At 40.3% G+C, this 22,037-nt stretch overlaps 1 protein-coding gene across 3 annotated transcripts in view; it reads left to right on the top strand.

The window, feature by feature from the left end:
* The window catches only part of Kcnt2 (potassium sodium-activated channel subfamily T member 2), a 263,151-nt gene that overhangs the window by 138,490 nt on the left and 102,624 nt on the right, over positions 1-22,037 (top strand). For all 3 annotated transcript variants that reach the window (XM_070041895.1, XM_070041898.1, XM_070041896.1), the window contains 4 exons: positions 1,799-1,979; positions 3,072-3,236; positions 4,803-4,939; positions 6,553-6,616. In XM_070041895.1, the coding sequence (XP_069897996.1) occupies positions 1,799-1,979; positions 3,072-3,236; positions 4,803-4,939; positions 6,553-6,616 (547 nt within the window). The remainder of the gene's footprint in view (positions 1-1,798; positions 1,980-3,071; positions 3,237-4,802; positions 4,940-6,552; positions 6,617-22,037) is intronic.

A 22,037-nucleotide genomic window follows, 5' to 3' on the forward strand; every position in this document is an offset into this window, starting at 1 on the left:
GGTGGCCCTGCTCTCCCTGGCCCCAGAAACGCCCTTTGGGACTTCCAGGCATGCTTAGCTTTCCTTCAGAGGCCAGTCTTGCTGCACACCCATGGCCCCCTGCCTTCTCTGTCCCTGCCCCTCCCCTGTGCCCAGGAGCGGCTCTAGGATGCGTTTGCAATACACCTGGGTTGTCCCCAAAATGTTGTCCCCCAGTGCAAGGATGAGGGGGCCCGAAGCTTCCCTCAGGACAAGCCCAGGAGGCTCTGGGGGTTCCTCCCTTGGAGCAGCCTGTGCCCTGAAGGAGCACTGAGGCGACTCAAAGGCAGCCGCCAGCCAGCGTCGCAGGGAGGACAGCGCTTCCCTGCTCCGGGGAACCTCCAGCCCTTTGTGTTTTCTCCTCGGCACCATTTCTGTCATCCTTCACGCGTTGGGCAGGATGCATCTCCTCCAAATCCGTGTTTTGCCACCCTTTGCTTAGAAATGCCATCTTGAATCCACTTCTGTCTTCTCCCATTTTAGCATGCCGTCAGGAGCTGCCTTGAAATACCCAGAACACTTCCTTAATTTAGAGATGTCTTTTGCCAAAAGTTCTAGTTCCATCATCGTTCCTAAGTTCTGCCTTGCGCAGAGTACCAAGACATGGAAGTCATTCAGCCAAGTGATTCCACTGTGTGACACAGATGGCCTTTCTTCTGCTTTCCAGGAAAATATTCTTCGTGCCTGTCTAATAACTCATCAGAATGGCTTTCACTGTCCACATGGCTACTGACATTGTAGTTATGACTACTTCTGCAATCTTTAAGAAGATTTAGTTTCTCTTCTACTCTCCCGTTCTGATCCCTTACAGAATTACTGTCTTAGCACCCCATTTTTCTGTCACTTTTTCTGTCACTTACCTTCAATTTTTTTCTGCCCATTACCCTGTTTCAAACCTGCTCCAGGACTTTTTAGGTATTTGGTACAGCAACTTCCAGCTTCTAGTACGAAAAGCTGTGTTGGTCTTCTGTTATACCAAAAATATCTGAGATGGGATAAGCTATAAACAAAAGAAATGTATTGCCAGTTGAGTCAGAGGCTGAGATTTCTAATATCGAGATCTATAAGGATAAATATTCAGTTAGGGGTTGTTCTTCTGTCTTCTTCCAAGATGGCGTCTTCTTGTATCTTCACAATGCAGAAAGCGGAAGGACAAAAAGGGGCTCAGCGAGTTCTCTCCTGTCCAGCTTGAAGGACTTCCATTCTCCACTCCTTAATTACCTCCCAGAGGTTGGACATTTTAATATTGTTGCATCGAGGATTAGGGGTTGGCTCCACGCCATCATTCCAATAAAGGAGTTCTACACTGTCATGTTTGCAGAAACCTCCAGCAGGAGCGATGTATTTGTCACTCACTGTTATTCTCTCCTTAGAACGAGGAACAGTGCTACTGCGGATGCCCTGTAATACCTCTGTTTTAGAGACATCTTCTAACTATGTGCTGTCTTGCTTCCATAACCTTATTTGTCCCGAACAGAATGAGATTTAGCAGTGTCTGATCGCCATGCTTACCTGAATGACTATGCATGGATTTGATATTTCCGCTAGCATTTTTGGTCATCATAATATTTTGGCTTTTAGCCAAAATAAGATTCTATCTGATTAGTGTAGTTGAACACTTCAAACCGATATTTTTCTGAGAACATGCGCTGTAAAACAAGAGAGCTCAGCTGTCTGTAAAATGGCTGTCTGAGACATGTTTTGTCTCTGGGAGAAAGTGATGGGAGACCCTGGGTCCAGCATGCAGGTGGTAATGGCAGTACCCCTTTTGCTTTTTTAGCATTTGCGGAATCCAGCATCTGGAACGAATTGGAAAGAAGCTGAATCTCTTTGACTCCCTCTACTTCTGCATTGTGACATTTTCTACCGTGGGCTTTGGGGATGTCACCCCCGAGACGTGGCCCTCCAAGCTGTTTGTGGTTGCGATGATCTGTGTCGCTCTGGTGGTTTTACCCATACAGGTAAACACGACCTTTGTTCATTTTATGGAAGCATGCAACTCCTATGAGATTGACTCTTTCACATTCTACAATAAACACAGGCTGGCTTATTTCATCATCATGTCAACTATTTATATTATTTCAGAAATGCTCATTTTTTTTGACATTGCATTCCAAACACTGTGTTGTTTCTTTTCCTCCAATCATAGCTAATAACTCATATGATTTCAGTTACTTGTTTCCTTTTCAACACAATGACAACCATATTCATCATAAGATACGATTGTTTTTAGTGATTGGCCAACAAACGAAAGAAGTGAATTTGGGAAGGATTCAATTCCTTCTTGCGAATAATCACTAAATCTGTACACTGCAATAGAGTGAAGATTTATTCGCTGTATTGGTGAATGAAAACAAAATGGAGACATGGACTTTAAATAGCAATGTCCCATTTTGGGCAGTGACTACGGAGCTCCCAAAGGGACAGAAATATTCAATGTGATTACAGATGAGTAGAAGCAGTCTCTAACCTCTCACATCCTGAGTCCCTGGTGTTGAGGGCATCAATGACAAATGCAATTTAGCCTTGCAAGCTGGTCCCACAAATGTGGTATCAAAAAGCACCTCAAACACGTACAAAAATGGCCTCCCCTCCACCCGTGTCTTCCTGACATTCGCCCTGTGTGCCCTCCCTTCCCCCAGGTCAGCTTCTGCACTTCTGGAAGGTGGCACTGGGCACGAGGTCCTGCCTCCGACCTTTGCAAGACACGTGAGTGTAGCCAGGCGAAGGAATGTGTAGAAATGCACAGGGGATTCTTCTCTTCCCCTCAGCCCATGACACACCCCAAATCGGGGGACCACACACATCTTATTGGCCTGATAGGATACAGAAGTAACCTCATGTTAGTATGTTTCTTTGGAGACTTGAAGCTCCCGAGTGACCTCGGTAGACTCTGAAGAAATCCCGTGATCATGATTTGATTCTCCCCACATCCCATCTGAGAGACTTGAGTGTAGTGAACAGTAGATGTCCTGCATTGATTTTTTTTTTTTTGGTTTTCTGTTTGTGTGTCTGGTGTTCTCCTTCCCATGTGGAAAATACACTCACTGCAGTTCGAGCAGCTGGCCTACTTGTGGATGGAAAGACAAAAGTCAGGAGGTAACTACAGCCGCCACAGGGCCCAGACCGAGAAGCACGTTGTTCTGTGCGTCAGCTCACTGAAGATCGACTTACTGATGGACTTCTTAAATGAATTCTACGCGCATCCGCGACTACAGGTACACTTGGATTTTATCATTCACCACACCACACCATCCATGCTAACATCTTGTCAAAGCCAATTAAGCAGCCCTGCAGACGGCCAGCATGCTGGAGGGTTTTTATTTATGCATTTCGAAATTTAGAAGCAGTAAATGAAATACAAATATAACCGGGAACATAGAAAAACTGCAGGAGGGATAAACAATACTTTAAAGTTCTTTCTGTATCTACACTTAAAGCCAGATGGAATTATGCTAATTCTGGAAACCAAGGATTTTCTTTGAATTAAAAGATTGCTTTCTCCCCTTTTGGGTAAAGCATCAGTGATGTTTTCCTTTCCTTTTCTTTTTTTTTTTTTAATGAAACAGTGAATTTTAACATAAAATGTAATAAAACAATGAAGGTGCCAATGTAAGGTCATCTGTTCCCTTGTGTACTTGAGAAGTGAGCAAAATATTGCCAAGGGAATTCTAGAAGTCTGGAAGGTCCTTTGCCTGTTTGTTTTCAGGAATATAAGAAGTTCTATTTATAGGTGCAGTAAATTCCAAGAATGGCACAAGAATTAGGTGAATTAAAAACATAAATAAAGAAAGATCTTTTTGTTTGTCTGTCCAGATAAAAATCTCTGGAAATTTCTTCTACTTTCAGAGTACAGGGTTAATGGAGATTTAGCTTTGTTTTTTCCTGATTGCGGAAAATAGTATAGTTTGAAGAATTAAGTTACTGGTCTTGTACCTCATCAATCAGATTTTGTCAAGGGATAGAATAATGGCAAGACCAACACAGTGATAAGTATATCTAATAATCCTTCCCTTAAAATAAAGAAAATATTTTGGAGACCCTTTTAACTATTACGTGTTTACATTAAAATTAATTTATAAGTGAAAACTGTATGATACATTCCTCTGTTTTCATATTCATGACTTTGTATTTTTGTAGAAGTCCTTTATCATGTTTTAGAGTAAAATCATCTTTTCATAACTTACAGTCTGATCTTTATATATTAAGAAAAATCTATTGTGGGGAGAAATTTGATCCTACAATAAATAAGTTAATCTAATATTGATGTAGATACTTATTTAAAACTGTTTTATTAGGGGAAAATGGGAGAAAGTGAAGGAAGGGTGACATTGGCCAAGCAGCATTGATTCATCGCTTGACTTATGGAATTGTAACCCTTTTCTAAATTTCTCATTAATAACAGTGACTAAAAAATCACAACAACAACAAAAATAAAATCATTTCATCATTTAGAAAGCCTTTGCATTTTCTCCAAAGGACTACACATTTCCTAATATTTTGATCTTAAACCCTTTCATTTGCCTTTCATTTTTTTTGGTACCTCTTGCTCTTCAAAATGCTCATCAACAATTTTTCCAAGTGATCAGTTCATAATATTGTCACCAAATAATATAAATCACAGTGGCAGCTTTGGGTTCTACCTGGTATTCAAGGTATCATTTAGGATGATAATGAAGTTATGAATTGAGCCTTCATTCAAATTTTCTTTTAACTGTTGAATCTACCTGTGTGGTATGTCACTTAAAGGTGTTTGCACACCCCTCCCATTTTGTTTCGAACAGGATTATTACGTGGTGATTTTATGCCCTACGGAGATGGACGTGCAAGTTCGCAGGGTCTTGCAGATTCCGATGTGGTCCCAGCGAGTGATCTACCTTCAAGGCTCAGCTCTCAAAGATCAGGATCTATTGAGAGCAAAGTAGGTGTTCTGATCTCTGCTCCCATTTTGAAGGTTACCATTTCTGATGCTTTGGTGTCTTTTTTTTCCTCCTCCAAGTTGTAGCAGTTATCAGTGCTGCAAGGTTGTTTTAAAATGTGTATTTGAATGTAGGAGTCAGACTTGGACTTGGTAGGGTCAGAACCAGAGCATTGATGCATTTCCTCCTCTTTCCAGCCTTGCCCCACAGCCATGGCTTCCAGCCGTCTGCGTCTGCACCACGCACGGGGAAGCAGGGTTAGCTCAGCTGGTGATAGCTGCCAGGCCCGTCCAGCCTCCCTGCTAGAGTGGTCCCCAGATCCCTGAAGGCTGCTTTGATTCACAAATAAACACATGGGACTAAGAAGGATGTGGGATAGCAAAGGGAAGGAGCCAGAGTTATGTCCTTTAACGCGCTTGCAGACAGCGCTAGTGCTGTCTGGTGGAGGAGACAGAAGGGTCCCTGAGGGCTGCAGGGACCAGGAGATCAGTGAGCCATCTACCTGCGCCACCCCGGCGCTGCCAGGCCTGGGCAAGGCTCCCGAGGGGCGCAGACTGAGCCTGCTGTCGCCCAATGCAGAGAACAAGGAGTAAAGACTCCAAACAAGCGGCAAAGGTCAGCTGCATGAGTTTTGAATCGTCTTGGTGAAAATATTTACAAATGCTAGCCAACACTCATCTTATCATAAAAAGTTGTGTCTCAGCGTGTTTTCTTTCTTTTCAGAACGGTTTGCTTTGGATACATTTCGTAAACCTTTCAGCTTTCCTCTCCATTGAACGTATTTTTGGCAAAGGTTTATTTTATCCTAGTGTAACAGAATGATAAGCCCTTTCTTCTTTTGAAAAGAAACGTTCTTGTGTTTTTAAGCATTATGTATCAAGCACTAAAGGATATTTCTTTATTACTATTTAAGATACAGCAAACCTTCACACAAAGGGAGGGGGATGGAGTCGTCTTCAAGAAAAATAAATGTACAGTAGAGTTTGATTCACCAATACCGAATTGCTTTGTTCGCACTCTTAATTTACCTGAGACATTGTAGCTGACATGGAATTCATCAGCAAGCAGAGTCCAATGGCACGCCGTAATTTGTGCAAAGCATGTATGTGAAAATATACAGGCATAGGAGAAGAAAGCCTTTGCTCTTTTTAACTTCCATCATAAACTACTGAATTAAATAAACAGCCCAACAGAATTCTTTCATTCAGAGTCAACTACAGACAGGATATACTAGAAATTCTTATTTAAGGTTATGGTTACATACACACAATCCACCTGTACTGAATGGGTTGAAGCTGGTGGTTCATGCCTATAATCCTAGCTATTTAGGAAGCTGAGATCTGAGGATCACATTTCAAAGCCAACCTGGGCAGGAAAATCTGAGACTCTAATCTCCAATTACCAAGCAGAAAACTGGAAGTGGAGCTGTAGCTCAGGTGATAGAGTGCTTGCCTTGAGTGCAAGAGCCAATTTAGTGCCCAGATCCTGCGTTCAAGCCTCAGTATCAGCACAAAAAATAAATACATAAATAGACTGTGCATTGTAATTCTGGTTACTTTTGTTGGTACAGCACACTGATTTCACGGTGTGACTCTCTTCTTCTGACTGTGTTTAGGATGGATGATGCTAAGGCCTGTTTCATTCTGAGCAGCCGTTGCGAGGTGGACAGAACCTCATCTGTAAGTTGTGCTTTTCCACCTTTGAAGATCTTTGTTAATAATTTTTTTTAAATCTGCAGATTAAATATATCGGTGCACCAATGAGCAGCAACTATTTCTTAGCTGTTTTGCCACACTACACAGGGTTCTACTGCCTTTTTTGATCCACAAAAATCCTCTGGATTTCTGTTGATCAGAATTAATAGAGAACTAGATGATGTTTTTGTTGTCAGCTATGTCCGTTGTCATTCAAGTGGCCTCCTTGTTCTGGGCTCTGAAAGAAGGCAGGTGGCTGGGTGGTGCAGGAGACTTCCGAAAATATCTATGCATTTATGAAAATCTACTTTGAGACACCTAGGGTGGGGCCTGGGAGTTTGGGAACTTCCGGAAGACACCCAGCAGGTAAGTGAAGTCATGTTGCACTTACAAGGTGTCTGTGATTTGTGTGGTGAGTGTTGTGTTTTGCAAACTTAGAAGCTAATGAAATACATGATTAAATTGTGACTTCCGTTTGGCTTAAGAGTACCTTTGAAGTGCATGTTTGGTTTTGTTTTTTCTTAAGTGCTGGAGTATTTTGTTCTGGTTTCTAAACCCATCTTGGTGCTGAACTGTGTATGGTGCTCACACCAACAAGAACTCTGGGTAATGTCTGCGGCTACTGCAGACAGGATGACATATAGACAATAGGCCTTAACGACACAGGCCAGGCGCGTGGAGATTACCAAGGAGACGCAGTCTGTGACAGGTGCTGAGGGCTCCCGACCCCAGCAGGCCATCCTCTGGAATGCCTTCCTCTACTACCTCCAGTGTTTTACTGATTTATACAAATATGAAACCAGCATTCTCCTTGCTCGTTTGAAGAGCGCTGCCGTGGGCTAAATTATGTCCCCACCAAATTTATGTGAAAAGTCCTGACCCTAAAAAGCTTGGAACCTGGGCTTATTTGGAGAGAAGTTCCTGGAAACATTAATCGAGTTATCCTGACATCACACAGCAAAGTCTACTCCAAAGTGACTGATGTCAGCTGGGCGCCGGTGGCTCACGCCTGGAATCCTAGCTACTCAGGAAGCTGAGATCTGAGGATCACGGTTCAAAGCCAGCCCGGGCAGGAAAGTCCATGAGACTCTTATCTCCAATAAACCACCAAAAAACCGGAAGTGTCGCCATGGCTCAAGTGGTAGAGTGCTCACCTTGTGCTGAAGAGCTGAGGGACAGTGCCCAGACCCAGAGTTCAAGCCCTACAATTGGCAAAAAAAAAAAAAAAAAAAAGACTGATGTCTTATTTAAGAAAAAAAAGGAAATTTCAAGACAGATGTAGATGCAGGAAAGATTCCAAATGAACATGAAAGCAACTCACTAGGAGCCAAAGAGAAGCCTGGAACAGATACCTCTCTCCCAGCTTTGGAGGGGACAAATGCTGCCAACTTCCCTTCAGCCGCAGGAGCTGTGAGACAAGCAATTCCTGTGTTTAACTCACCCAGTTTGTGGCTCTTCATTACAGAAGCCCCGAAGCTAGTAGTTGGGCATAAACCAAACAAATGATTGGAACAGTTGTATGATGCTTCTTTTAAAAAGATATATATATATATATATATAAATATGCATATATGTACATATAGATGTATATGTATATATATATGTCATCACTTCCTTCCTTTCCACATTTACTACTTTAATTAAACCCAGATCCTCTCAGCTCACGAAAGCAGTTTGAATAGCTTCCTTGTGGGTTTGGCACAGTTAGTGGTCCAAACATAGTTACTGAGCAAATGAATTCAAGTTGATGATAGTCTTGTGTGTCTTTAATTATTACATTAATGTAATTTTGAATCTTGTGCCCCTCAAGTATTAACTTTTTTTTTGGTAAAATACATTCTTTTGCTCTCTTTCATGACACTGAGCAGCAAGAGCAGGGAAGACATTAGGAAATGGAGGTCTGACATCTTCTAGAGTTCTCTCTATAAGATGAATTTGGGAATTTGCCACCTATCAATATGTGCCATTTCCCACGGACACTCGTAACTTGGCAAGAAATTAATGAACATATTTACCGCACAACGACAAAGGGCTGGTTAATTGAGGTCACCACAGTAGAATTTTGGAAGGTTAAGAGAGTGGTAAATGAACGGCAGCAGACTCGGCTGGAAAGAAGTTCAAGTTTAGGTTGTGAGAGGAAAGACATGAGACAGAGGATGCTTTTTACCACAGAACCCGAGAATCTCAAAAGTCTCGGGAAATAGAGGAGCCAGATGCCTGTGAAGTAGGGCTCCGTGTAGGCCTGGCTCTGTGCGTGGTGGTTAAAAGTCTTTAAGGAAGAGAAGACGTTACCCTGCATTTCTTCACATATACATTGCTAGCGACTCTCCACGCCTCGGAAATTTTACTGTTGGGTCAGGGTGAGCTCGGGTCACTGTCCTTTCTGACAGTGTCCTTCCTGACACCCCAAGTTTAGGGGAACTTGAAACAAGATTCCTCAGGGAAAGTGCAAGGGCTTTCCAGCTTCTCTTTGAACCCCAGCAGGCCCATTCACATCTCCGTCCTACCAAGATCTCTGTGTGCGTGTCTGTGGAGTGTGGTGTTAGTGCATACGATCTGTAGTGTGCGTCTGACGTGCATGTGCTGTGGAGTGTGACATGGATGTGCTCATGTAAACCTGCGAATTGGAAGTTTCCAGGACACTGTCACAGAGCAGGCTTCGTAGCAAAGCTCCCTGGAAAGACTCCCCACTTTCCACTCCGGTCTCTGCAACACAAGCTAGAAGTAGAGCGGTGGAGCTCCAGCCTTGAGTGGAAAAGCTCCCGGAGAGTGGGTTCCAGCTTGGGTTCCAGCCCCAGTATCGGGACAAACAAAGGAGAAAAATCAGGAAAGAATACTGTGAGCCACAGTGCGAAATATGGAGATGAATGAGAGAATAATGCGTGTAGGGGCTTCGCTGGGGCGGCCCCACTGGAAAGGGCAGGCCGTTTGTGTGTTAGGGAGCTTGTGATGCTGTTATTCATAGGGATGAAAGGCAGGCGTAGGTTTGACAGTAGCTTTAGTTAAATAGAAGTTAGCTGTGGCTGTTTAGGCTAAAATTCACTCATCTAAAAGATGAGCCCTCTGTTTTGAGGTGATAAATGAGCTCTTGGCCCTACCAGCTAGATGTGACCTTTGAAATGCCAGAAAGACATGGAAGGAGTTTATCATTGGAAGTGTGTGCATTTTGAAAGCATTTTTCTTTTGGTTTCAATCATGACAAATGTGTTTCCCTTCACTGTGTCAGGATATGAATTCAGTATATCCTGATCATTGTCTTCCTTTCATCATTCTCCTCCGTCTCTCCAATTGCCCTCAATTTTCCAAATTCCATGTTCACATACGTACCTTGAATCTGACGACTCCCTTCACCCACCTTTCCTCTCTCCATTTGTCTGCCCACCCACCCTTGACCTCAAACTCCCCACACCCCAGACACCTCCAGTCTCTGCTTCTGGAAACTCATTTTATGAAATGGAAAGTTCAAGGAAGTTGCACAAGAGATACCCCTCACCTTGCATATACCTTGCTTTCGTATATTTTTATATGCGTGAATATACTAAAAAAAAAAGAAATTCAACGTTCTGAAACCGGATGAGAATATTTAACCTTGTTCACCACCTGTAGCTCAGAAGGCGCACAGACTAGACATGTCTAGCGAAGCGGAGTAAAGCAGGTAGAACCAAACAGCTGTTTTATCTTCAAAGAGTATGCCAAGAAGGAGGCAGCAAGGATAAACTGTGGATGTAGCAGAGGAGCAAGGGTTGGGAGGCGTAAGGAGAGCAAACTGGTCCTTAGGAGCCCAATGGAAGTGAAGGCCAAGGAAGGGCATCCTGATGGAGAACGTGGAGAGTACTACTGGGTCCTGGTAGCTGGCTGGGCTTGTGAGTTTTGATAGACAGGAAAGGTCAACAAACATAGATATCCATGAGAAGCCACCAAATGTGCAGCCAATATACCTTCCTCTTTGGCAAGCGTCAGAGCATCCCTCATTTATTTATGTTTGGAACTCTGACAGCCCTTGATGAGACAGTTCCTCAGTGACTGATGAGGATTTTTAATGCGCTCCTGTCTGGACATACCGATAGATGAGCACTCATTCACGGTTTCTAAGACCCTTTGTACCTAGAGGTGGGCCCAATGATCCAAACAAAGTAGACTTATTCAGAAAAGGAAACCCAGACCCATTTATTTGTGTGCGTTTGTGTGCAGTCTGATGACTAGCTAGCAACGTGAGCAGGGAGAACACCGTATTGCTTGGTAGTGAACAGGCCCTGGTGGTATAAATTGTCTGCTGGGAAAGATCTAGCATGATCTGGATGCAAACACGTTCTGTTCCACACAGAGGGTGGTTCAACAATTCCCTTAACCTACGCTTGTCCTTCTCCGGCATTTGGCTGAAGTCCATTCAGGAGCATTGAGGTGGCTGCTCTGTGACTCTTCAGAAGTGAATACGCTGACTACTTCTACATTTTGCGAAATACCTAGGTGGTAAATGTATAAAACCTTATTCCAGAAAATCCTCTTCGTTGTGACTCGTAAGTAAATGGTTCTCTTTGGGAGTTAAGAGGATGAAGAGAATTAATAATTCCTCCTCTCTATTTTAACATTATTTTCAAACCATGTTGAAAATTACCCAGCCAAGGAATTAATTTTTCATTATTAATATCTTCGAATCTTTGTACAAAGGAGTTGCCCTCCAACAAAGCCCTTATGAATGCAATGGTCTTGGTCAATGCCGTTCCTTTGAACATTTTCACCCTTGCTCCCAAGCTCCCCTTCCGTCACTTTTCTTAATTTTGTTGAACCTGCAGTCTTGCTGCAATGTAATCATTTCACATGCAAGAGAGCTTTCTTGTACTTTTGCTCAGAGGAAAGTGAGTTCTTCCCACTCTTCTTCACTGCCCCTTGCATTTCCCATGGTTCCGTGGACATCGATGTCTTAGCAGGACCAGGAGGCTGGGCCTCACGCACAGATTTCACGTGGCTGAGGACTGTCAGTTCTCCACGATTTTCATTGAGATCACTCACAGTGAACCACACAGACCCTTTCTAGATGTTTTGTCTATTCTCAAACGGATGGTAGTCAAAACTTCATGGGTCAAGAAAATATGGTACTGATTCACAGTGGAATTTTACTCATTCACGAGAAAGAATGATATTATATCATTTGTGAAGAAATGGAAGGGCCTGGAAAAAAATTATGTTGTGAAGTTAGGCCTGGAGAGACACAAGTAACATGTTTTTGCTTATATGTGGAAGCTAAAATTACTGTATAAATATATCAGTGAATACTTTGGTTGGCATGCAACTGTGCCCAAATATATTAACAGAACTGTGGTGTAGTTTCAGAGGACAACCCAACAGTGTAATTTCTTAGAAAGGCTAAAACAAAGGTCATCAAAGGTCAAAGGTCAACAAAACGAACACCAGGAAATGGGTACTTCCAGGAAATGGAATCAGGAGAAGAGGCTAGATGAATAACAAGAAGAAAGGGGGGAAATGTAGTCAAAATTCAATGCATATCCAACAAAATTAAGAAAATTGGAGGAGGAAGGGATGCTTGGGAGGGAGGAGGGAAAGGGATGTTGAAAGGGAGCTGAAAGGGATGTCATTGACCAAGACTGTATTCATGAATGACTTCATTGAACGGCAAATCCTTTGTACAAGTTTCAAACATCTTAATAACAAAAACTTAATTCCTAGGCTGGGTGCTTTTCAATGTGGTTTTAAACCACGTTAAAACCATCATACAGGTACACTGAACATAGAGGCTCACATTTTACTAACACAGTTAAGCAAAAGAAAGAATTTCCCTTTCTTAAACAATGAACAAAGGCATAATGTCAATTATTATGGAGCCTTAGAGAAATATTTGCTAAATAGCTAAGAATGAATAAATTCTCTTCTTCCCTTAGCTTCAGCTCCAGAGATAAATATATAAGATTCATTACTGAAATGTTTGTGAGTTCTTAATAAAGAAAGAACAGGCTAATTTTTGAAATTTTTGTCCCTACACAGGACATTTCCAAAAACTATTTTTTAACAAATTGCCTGTGTCTCAAAATATTTTCTGTCTATACCTACATAAGCCTAAAGTACAATACTTTACGGTGGGTAAAATGCATTTTTTAAGAAGAAAGAGTGGCATTTTTTAATGGTAGGCGTCCTAAGAGAGATTTTTCTCAATGTGGCTGTAAATTATTTAGATATGTCATAAAATTTGTTTCTTTTGGTTTGATTTTCTTTGGCATAGTACAGTTTCAAAAGTGATATGCTATTTCTGAAAAGTGACATTCTAATTATTATTGTTGAGTTTCTAAATGAAATGAATAAGCTCTTGTTACTTTAGTAACCTAATCTACCAGGACACAGCTGACCCTACCTTTATGTTCAGAAAGAGTGGCAAGTTTTGACTAACACCAAAATGATAAACCATTAGGGATTACATCTATTGCTTGGGTATTAGCAATGTTTTATAAAAATAAATACATGTCTATATACAATTTTATATGATATATTAGAAAATCAGTAGATAACTGAATTACAGCTACTACAGTAAAGGGTCTCTTTTTGTATTGACCAAAAACAAAGATCAAATTCTGATTATTCCATATTTAAAAAAAATAAAGTGCATGATATGTACCTTTAAAAAATTGCCTTCCTATTTTTTTCTTAACATGATACCAGTTACAGACAGAATACAATTCTGTAAAGAACTTGCATGCATACATAGGACTGAGTTGTGAATCAACATTTTACTAGTGCTGTGCAGGTTTCTGAAGTTTTCATGATGATCTCTTAATTTTAAAAAATTTTAAAAAGAAATTTAACAGATTTGACATTTATTGATTAGCTTTCATATGCCAGGTATTTTCTGTCCATTATGTTGTTTTGTAGGTTGATTTCATCAAGGCTCAGAGGTGTTAATTAGATTTCTGAGAGACCCAGTTCTTTCCAACTCTCCAAACTTTTTCTTTACTTTTTCTTTTTTTTTTTTTTTTGTCGGTTGTGGGGCTTGAACTCTGGGCCTGGGTGCTATCCCTCAGCTCTTCTGCTTAAGGCTAGTGCTCTACCACTTGAGTCACAGTACCACTTCTGGTTTTCTGCTGGCTAATTGGAGATAATCTCATGGGCTTTCATGCCTGGGCTGGCTTTGAACCTTGGCCTTCAGATCTCAGCCTCTTGAGTAGCTAGGATTACAGGCATGAGCCACTGGTGCCTGGCTAAAACCTTTTCTTCTAATTTTTGTGGGTCCTGGCACTTGACCTCAGAGCCTAGGGTCTGTCCCTGAACTATTTTGTTCAAAGCTAGCTGCTCAATCACGTTGTTCCATAGCTGCGATACCAGTCCTCAAACCTTTTCTTTACATGAAATTGTTTCCCTTGGTGATAAAAGCTGACTTTCCACATTGATGTTTTATTTATACCCACACCCCTCCACACACACATAAACACATGATTTATTTAAAAGATAATTGTGAAACTTATTAATTGTTGACGGAGAACATATTACCACATAAGATACTTTGTATTTGTTCCACTGAAAATGGCTGGAGAGCCCACTAGCTAAATCTCCTTATCAATTCTCTCTTCCTAAATTTAAAATAATTAAAGCAATAGTTGGGTGGCTTGTGCCTATAATCTTAGCTACTCAGGAGGCAGAGATCTATGGATCACTGTTCAAAGCCATTCTGGGCAGAAAAGCTTATGTACTCTGATCACCAATAAACTAGCAATAAAAGCTGCAAGTGGCACTGTGGCTCAAGTAGTAGAGCACTAGCTTTGAGCAAAAGAAGCTCCAAGACAGCACCCAGGCCCTGAGTTCAAGCCCTAGGCTCAGTACAACAAAACCATACCAAACAAAAACGCCAACAATCAGGGTTCCACCCCAGGCCTGTCAGCCCCACCCCGTCCTTACCACTGAAGCTCTTTCTAAAACCTTGAGGATCATCTACGTAGTGCATAGCAGTTTTGACTGTCACCTTATTTTCTCTGCTTGGTTCAGTCATCATGGGTACATTTTTTCCCCTTTATGTATTACCTTTGTGGAATTAATTTTTTAACTCTTTTCATTCATTTTTCAAAAGCTTTCTATATTTTAAATATTAGTAATGCTCAGACATTTTCTAGTTAATTCTCTATACTTCTTGGGTAGTTTAACTAATACCCAAATTTAAGTTATGCCTGACAAATCCATTTTCTTGCAGCCCTACATTCTGTTAGTTCAGAAAATAACCTTATTTGTAAACAGGATGTTTACAAAAACAAAATCAAATCTAAACAGAGCCACTTTGGTAGGACATTATCCAAGATGAATTCTCTATATGGAGTGAACATTTGGAGATAAAACACACCCAAAATACATGTAGGAACATGGAAATGAGGAGACAGGAATCAATTAAAGCTTCTCTTCATTGATATCAGAAGAAACCAATCTTACTATCTCCATGATTTCAGATTGTAAACATCAGAATTAACAGATAATACATTGTCCTTGATTCGATCATTGAGTTTGTACTGCTTTGCTATTCCTGCCATTGCAAATAAATACAGATTTGAGGAGTACTGGAAGCAGTGTACTGCTGTAAAAAATACAGAAATACAGGGCTGGGAAGCTGGCTCAGTGGTAGAGTGCTTGTTTTGCATATATGAGGGCGTGGGTTCAATTCCTTAGCACCATATAAGCAGAAAAAGCTGGAAGTGGCGCTGTGGCTCAGGTGGTAGAGTGCTAGCCTTGAGCTGAAGAGCTGAGGGACAGCGCCCAGGCCCAGAGTTCAGGCCCTATGACCAAAAAAACAAAAAACAAAAAAACAAAAAATAGCCTTGGAATTGGTCAATGAGTACAACGTGAGAGAGTATTGTGGCAAATGATGGGAAAAAAACCTAGATTGCCTTGGAAAATCAGGGCTCAGAACAAAGAGAGACATGGAGAAACTTGTATTGTCTCAGAGAACGCATATATTGACTGTTGTTGTTTTAGAGAATGACTGTGTTGACTGGAATAGGAATATAAATCTGAAATCTGTCCTTGGAAATCCGAGGAAAGTCGTAGAGGAACAGCAGTCTCCTGTCAGGTCGTACTTGACAGTAATGGATCTGCATGGTTTGTTACAGAACTTTCCAAGTAAAGTGCTGAGCATACAGCACAGCTTCTACTTTTTGCTTTTGAACCATAAGGGGAGAGAGAAACATGGAAGAAAGTTTTGACTCTAAATAAGGATTGAATAGAAATGGAATAAGACCTGTCCTAGATTTTTGCTTTGAATTCTTTGATTGCAATGTGGAAAAGAAGTATTTGAGTACAAGGGAGTATGAAGGACAGATGACAAATTTGAATCTCAACTTATAATGCAAGTGAGTGAAAATAATGTCTTTAATTGATGTGCTAGGTACAGAGATATTGAAAAGCTGGTTGGTTATGGGATATTCTGTTGTTGTTGTTGTTGTTGTTGTGAGGTTTGAACACAGGCCCTGGGCGCTGTCCCTGAACTCTTGTGCTCAAGGCTAACATTCTACCACTTGAGCCACAGCTCCACTTCTGGTTTTTGAGTTGTTAATTGGAGATAAGTATCTCACATGGACTTTTCTGTCCAGGCTGGCTTTGAACCGCTACCTCAGATCTCAGCCTTCTGAGTAGCTAGGATTAGTCATGAGGCACCAGTGCCCAGCTGTGGGATATGTTTTGAAAGTATTACTGGCACAATTTACCAATTTATTAGATATAATTTTTACAATACAGAAGGCAAAGCTATATGCTGGATCATGGTAAATGTGCATAGTACAATGACATTGAAGTCTTTCAGAAAAAGCACATTTGGGGAAAGAACTAACACTTTCAGCTTATGAAATGTAAAACGGCTATGGGAAATCCAGCCACAAATGTTAAGTAGGTGTTTGGATTACAAATTTCAGTTTCAAGTGAGGCATAGATGGTAAATATATGTATCTGGATATATACATCAAAGCCGCAAACTGGACAAAGTAGAAGTCACCTAGAGAATACATGGAGCTAGAAAGAGCCTTTGGACTAGACCCAAGAGGGGTTTAATATTTTGAGTTGGCACAGAGGATGAGAATTCAGCAGAGAAGACTTAAAAAAAAAATAAAAATAATCCACAACAAAATCATCAGAGAATGAGATACACAAATGAAATGAATGATGTTTCTCAAGAAGGGCACATTAGTAAAATGTTGGCTGTGAACATTATCTTGAGATTCGGTGAGATAGAGGTAATTGTCCGTCATAGAGGAGTAGGTTTTGATAAAATACTGGGTGTTTAAAGCCCAAAGTGTGCTTCCAAGTAAGTCGGAATCCCTTCTGCCTTCAGCCATATGGAAGCAGCTAGAACCAGAATAGCAATCCCACGCCAATGTTTAGCATTCTGGACCAAAAAAAAAAATACAAGGCAATTATTTTCAGACTGAACAACATGTAGCGTAGGCTTGTGATCTGGGAGTAAGGAACAGAGAGAGACGAACCCAGAAAGAATTTTCACTTTGTGCTGGAAGCGTCAGTACGGTTCTGGTGAAGAGCAAGAGAACCGAAGCAATTCATGACTACCTCAGGGAGCCAAGAGGCGAAAGACCTGCGCAGAGGGTGGTGTGTGAGACAAGCGTGGAATTCATGGATGTCAGAGCTGAGACAAGGGACAGAGAACTTCTTCTAATTAAGTTCTAGCAATCTGCATCTTGGTTTGTGGGGGAACTTGGCTGAATAGCAGGACATGGGTACTCAGGAGGAGAGTACCTGCAGCAAAGAATAATAATAGTAATTTGGAAAAGAACAAAAAAACAACCAGGGAGAAACAAAATAGCAACCACATCTTGTTTGAGATTAGAACAAAATGTATCTATAGCTACAAAAAGTCAGTGGCCCAGGCTGAATAACACAGATCATTGTTCGATGCAAGAAAGCTTGCTCTATAAAAATAGACCAATTACTGACTGAAATCCTCTAAAATAGCTCAAAGAGAGCTTAACAGCAGAATATTATCGCCAGAATATGGTTTCTTTGCAAGTAAGTACCAAAACAAAGCTTAACAGTCTTTGAAGGATAGGCAAAGTGCTGAGAGTGAATTCAGTACAGTCTTCAAAATGGTCAGCCTTAAAGGAATTACTGGACTTGCCAAAGCCAAACTTTTATTTAGTAAGCTGGAAAAATAATCAGTCCCCATGAGAAGATTCAGAAATGACAACTGTGATACCATTAACAACACAAATTGCCAAATACATTTACAGTCAGTGAATGATATCATGGACAGATGGATGAGGTAATGGACGTGGTCACGGAGGGGAATCTAGAGGTGATAGATAAAATGTTGATAACCAGTGTGCTATTTGGTAAAATAGCAAACATATTTCACCATTGTGAAATCACAAGCGTGGACTCAGAAGCTCCCAGATCAGTACCAAGAGATGGGAAAAGGCTCAAATGAACACCACATTAGCAGACAGAATGAAATATTAAAGATGACAACATAAATAAATAAAATACAGAGTAGGATCATGAGCAACACATAGCACTGTCTTCTGAAACTATAAACAAGAGGGACAAAATTTCAACTGGACTTCAAGAGAGAGAATAAGATAGAAGAGAGAGAAAAAATTTGAAAGTCAGAAACAAAAGAAGAGAAAGAAACTATTCACAATAATTAATAAGACCTGAAGATAGTACGGGGAAGTTAAGCTTTGCATCTCCTTGTAGAAGAAAAAAAAACCATTTTACAAAAATTCCTGAACGCATAACAATATGCTACGATTAAATTAAGGAGACCCAAGAATTCAAACAGATCACAATAGTAAGAAAATTAATACAATCAGAAACTTTACAATAGAGAAAAACTCAGCATCAGGCTGTTCCACAAATAAATTCTATCCAACATTTTTTAAAATGGAAATCGTTCTCAATTTCTTTCATAAAATTAAAGCAGAGGATAAACTCATTTCCTGAGGCCAGCCTTACTCTGATACTAAAGTGAGACAGATAAGACAAGAAAAACAGGTCAGTCTCCCTAAGGAAACAGATGTAACAATCCTCAAGGAAAAATACAGTGACCCAAATTCAATAGCACTTTAAAAGAGTCACATGTCATAGTCAAGTTTGACTTTCCCTGTGACACAAGGATGGTTTAATACAGCACAATAATTGTGACATATCACATCAACAGCCTGAAGGATAAACACCTCACAGCCATCTCAAAAAATGCAGCGCAAACTCCCAGAAGTTAAAGCCTGTTCATTGTAAGGAAGTGCAATCAGCTAAGGGGGAAAAAAATCAAACTCTACATACGTCATGTCAAATACACAGCTAAAATTGAAGTCAGTGTGAAAAAAGGAAAGAATATACTGTTTATTGTTGTTGTTGGTGGTGTTTCCTGCCTCTCTTGGGGCCTGAACTCAGAGCCAGGACCCTGTCCCTGGGCTTCTTTTGCTCAGAGATAGTGCTCTACCCCTGAACCACAGCTCCATTTCTGACTTCTTTTGGTGGTTACTTTGAGATAAGAATCCCACAGACTTTCTTGTCCAGGTTGGCTTTGAACTGTGATCCTCAGATCTCAGCCTCCTGAGTAGCTAGGATGACAGGTGTGAGCTACTGGCACCCAGCCAGAGATTTTTTCCCCCTAAAATCTAAAATCAGTGACAGAACAAGGCGTCACCATCTCAGCACTTCTATTCACCGTCGTTCTAGACATTCCAGCTGTAATAATCAAGAAAGAGACACAAAGCCATCTTCAGCATAAGAAGGAGTAAGAATGTCTTTTACAGATGGTAGGAGCTTTCCTGTATAAGACCTGAAACCTTGAGGGAAAAAATATTAACTCAGTAAAATTGCAGAATACCAAGTTAACATATACAAGTAAATAAAAAGTACTATATGCAATTGGGTCAAGAAGAATACAGTAGTTAGGAATATATGTAACTGGGGAATGAAAAGTTATATACGACACGAAAGGAAATGCAAGTAAATGGAAAGACAACTTGTATTCAGGGATTAGAAGACTTAACATATAAAAGTGTTTGTCCTAATGTAGTCATGGTATTTCATATACATTATATAAAAATGAGCTATGCAACTTAAGGCAGAGATGGGGGAGGAGGGAATACAGGAAAATGAAGGAAGGGGTGACATTGTCCAAAAAAATTGTGCTCATTACCTGACGTATAGAATTGTGACACCTTTGTAGAACTCCTTAGTAAAAACAAATTTGAAAAAGGAGGGAAAGAGTGGGCCTTCTAAAATGTTCCACACACTCAAAGCCCATGTTGTCATCACCGAAGTTCTACTAATAATTTTTCTTTTGTGGAGACATTAAACAATCCTTGACTGTTATGTAACTATAAAATATTCAATACAGCCAAAGTGACCTCAAGAAAGATTGAAAAACCTGGAGCTGCCACACTTACTACCTGATTTAAAACCATATTTCAAAGCATTGTTGTTAAAACAATATGACATTGGTGTAAAGACAAGCATATGGCAGCATAGAACAGAGTAAGAGCTTTTAATTAAGTATGGTTGGTCAGGTAACCTTTGACAAGGTTACCAAGAATAAAAATAGGCATGTAACTAATCACACCTGGAAATCAGGAAATCCACTTCCAGAAAGACCTTTAATTTAAAAAGATAAAGAAAAGAAGTCAAATAAACTAAAAGTGGATTATATTTTAACATAAAACCAAGAACTGTAAGATAGCTACAAGGAAACGCAAGGGCAAGCCTGGAGGTCTTGGTCTCGGAATTGATTTCATGAATGTGATGCCCAAAGCACAGACAATAAAATGAAAAGGAATGGGCAAGGGTGACTATATTCTAAAAAAAAATTCCAGAGAGAGAGAGACAGACAGACAGAGAGACAGAGACAGAGAGGCAGAGACAGAGAGAGACAGAGAGACAGGCTGAAAAGGTAACTTAGAGTGGAAGATAATACTTTGCATACTGTATATGTGATTAAAGGACTAAGGTCAAAAAATGTATTAGGAACTCCTATAACTTAATAGAAAAACAAATAAATGTATAATCTGATTTAAAAATGGACTAAGGACTTGAATAACCATTTGTTGTGTTCTAAATGGCTTTCTTTCCATTCCCTATTTTTAAAATATTTGTGATTATTTTTCAATTGCTTGTATGTTTTGGGAAAATTAATATACATATACTATTTAAACTTTAATTAAATTGACCTTGTAGCTTAGTAAACATAAGAAATACAGTCTAATAGGTAAGTTAGTAAAACATCCTTAAAAGAATATAAAATCATGTTATCCTTAGTAAAAATGCAGCTGTTGTGTGTTTATAAGTTGAAAATTGCATTGTCAGTTGAAAATTGCATTGTTGTACATTTGTAAGTTGAAAATGATGTTTGGGAAGATCAGTTTCTTAGCGTTTTCTGGGTCATGGACTCTATTCGAGAATCTAATTAAAATGACAAGATCTCACAGATGGGTGATAGATAATTCATGCATAAAATTTTATCTAAAACTGTTTGGGTTTTTCATGAGTGGTTGGATTTCAATAAAGCGATACCTGACAAGGGTAAAGTGATTTATGTAAGTCCGTAGAACACTAACAACTAATATTTTGGCATTTCAAGTTTTTTTAAGTTATTTTTTCTCTTTTTCCACATTTTTATGGGCCTGGGGTATTAGAGAAAGCAGTGTCACTCTGACACAGGCATACATGCATACCGTGTACGTCCTGGATCAGACTCACCCTCTCTTCGCTCTTCCTGCCTTGTCTGTACAATTTGGCTTCTGGGGGAGAGATCTTACTGTCCATTTTGTTGTGACTTTGGGTGAAGCATTCTGTCTTTATAGGGTTACAGCTTGGCCCCATGGCCTTCCTTCCTATGACAGCCTGCTACCAAGTCGTCACAGTCAATATTTTCACTCTTTGGATAGAAATATGAGCCTGGTTTAAGAATGAGCTTGTCACCAGCGAAAGTTAAAAATCTGTGTCATCTTTAGCTTTTGGAAGCAGGAGTTGTATGTTCGTGTATTGTGTGCATGAGGAATATGGTTTCCCCCTCTCTTTTCCTTTAAATGTGACCAATTATGCCTTCTTATACTCTTCAGTTCCTTTTGTATTTCAGTTAACACACAAAAATGGAAGTTTTATGGTTGTCAGGATAAGTAGTTTATTTCATGAATTTACTCATTGTACAGCATGATTTACCCAATGTGACCTACGATTTCTGTTGCTGTTTAAACGAATGTAGCCTCATGTCTGGTTCTTACTAACCTTCCTTTTGAAAAGTTCTAAAAAAATTAGGGTTAATTGGACGCTGGTGGCTCACGCCTATAATCCTAGCTACTTAGGTGGCAGAGATCTGAGAATCCAGATTCAAAGACATCCCAGTCAGGAAAAGCCACGAGACCCTTCTCTCCAATCAACCACCGAAAGCCAGAAGTGGAGCTGTGGCTCAAGT

This window comes from Dipodomys merriami, unplaced genomic scaffold (genome assembly GCF_024711535.1).
Source record: "Dipodomys merriami isolate MVZ:Mamm:240054 unplaced genomic scaffold, mDipMer1.0.p SCAF_31, whole genome shotgun sequence".
Classification (NCBI taxonomy): domain Eukaryota; kingdom Metazoa; phylum Chordata; class Mammalia; order Rodentia; family Heteromyidae; genus Dipodomys; species Dipodomys merriami.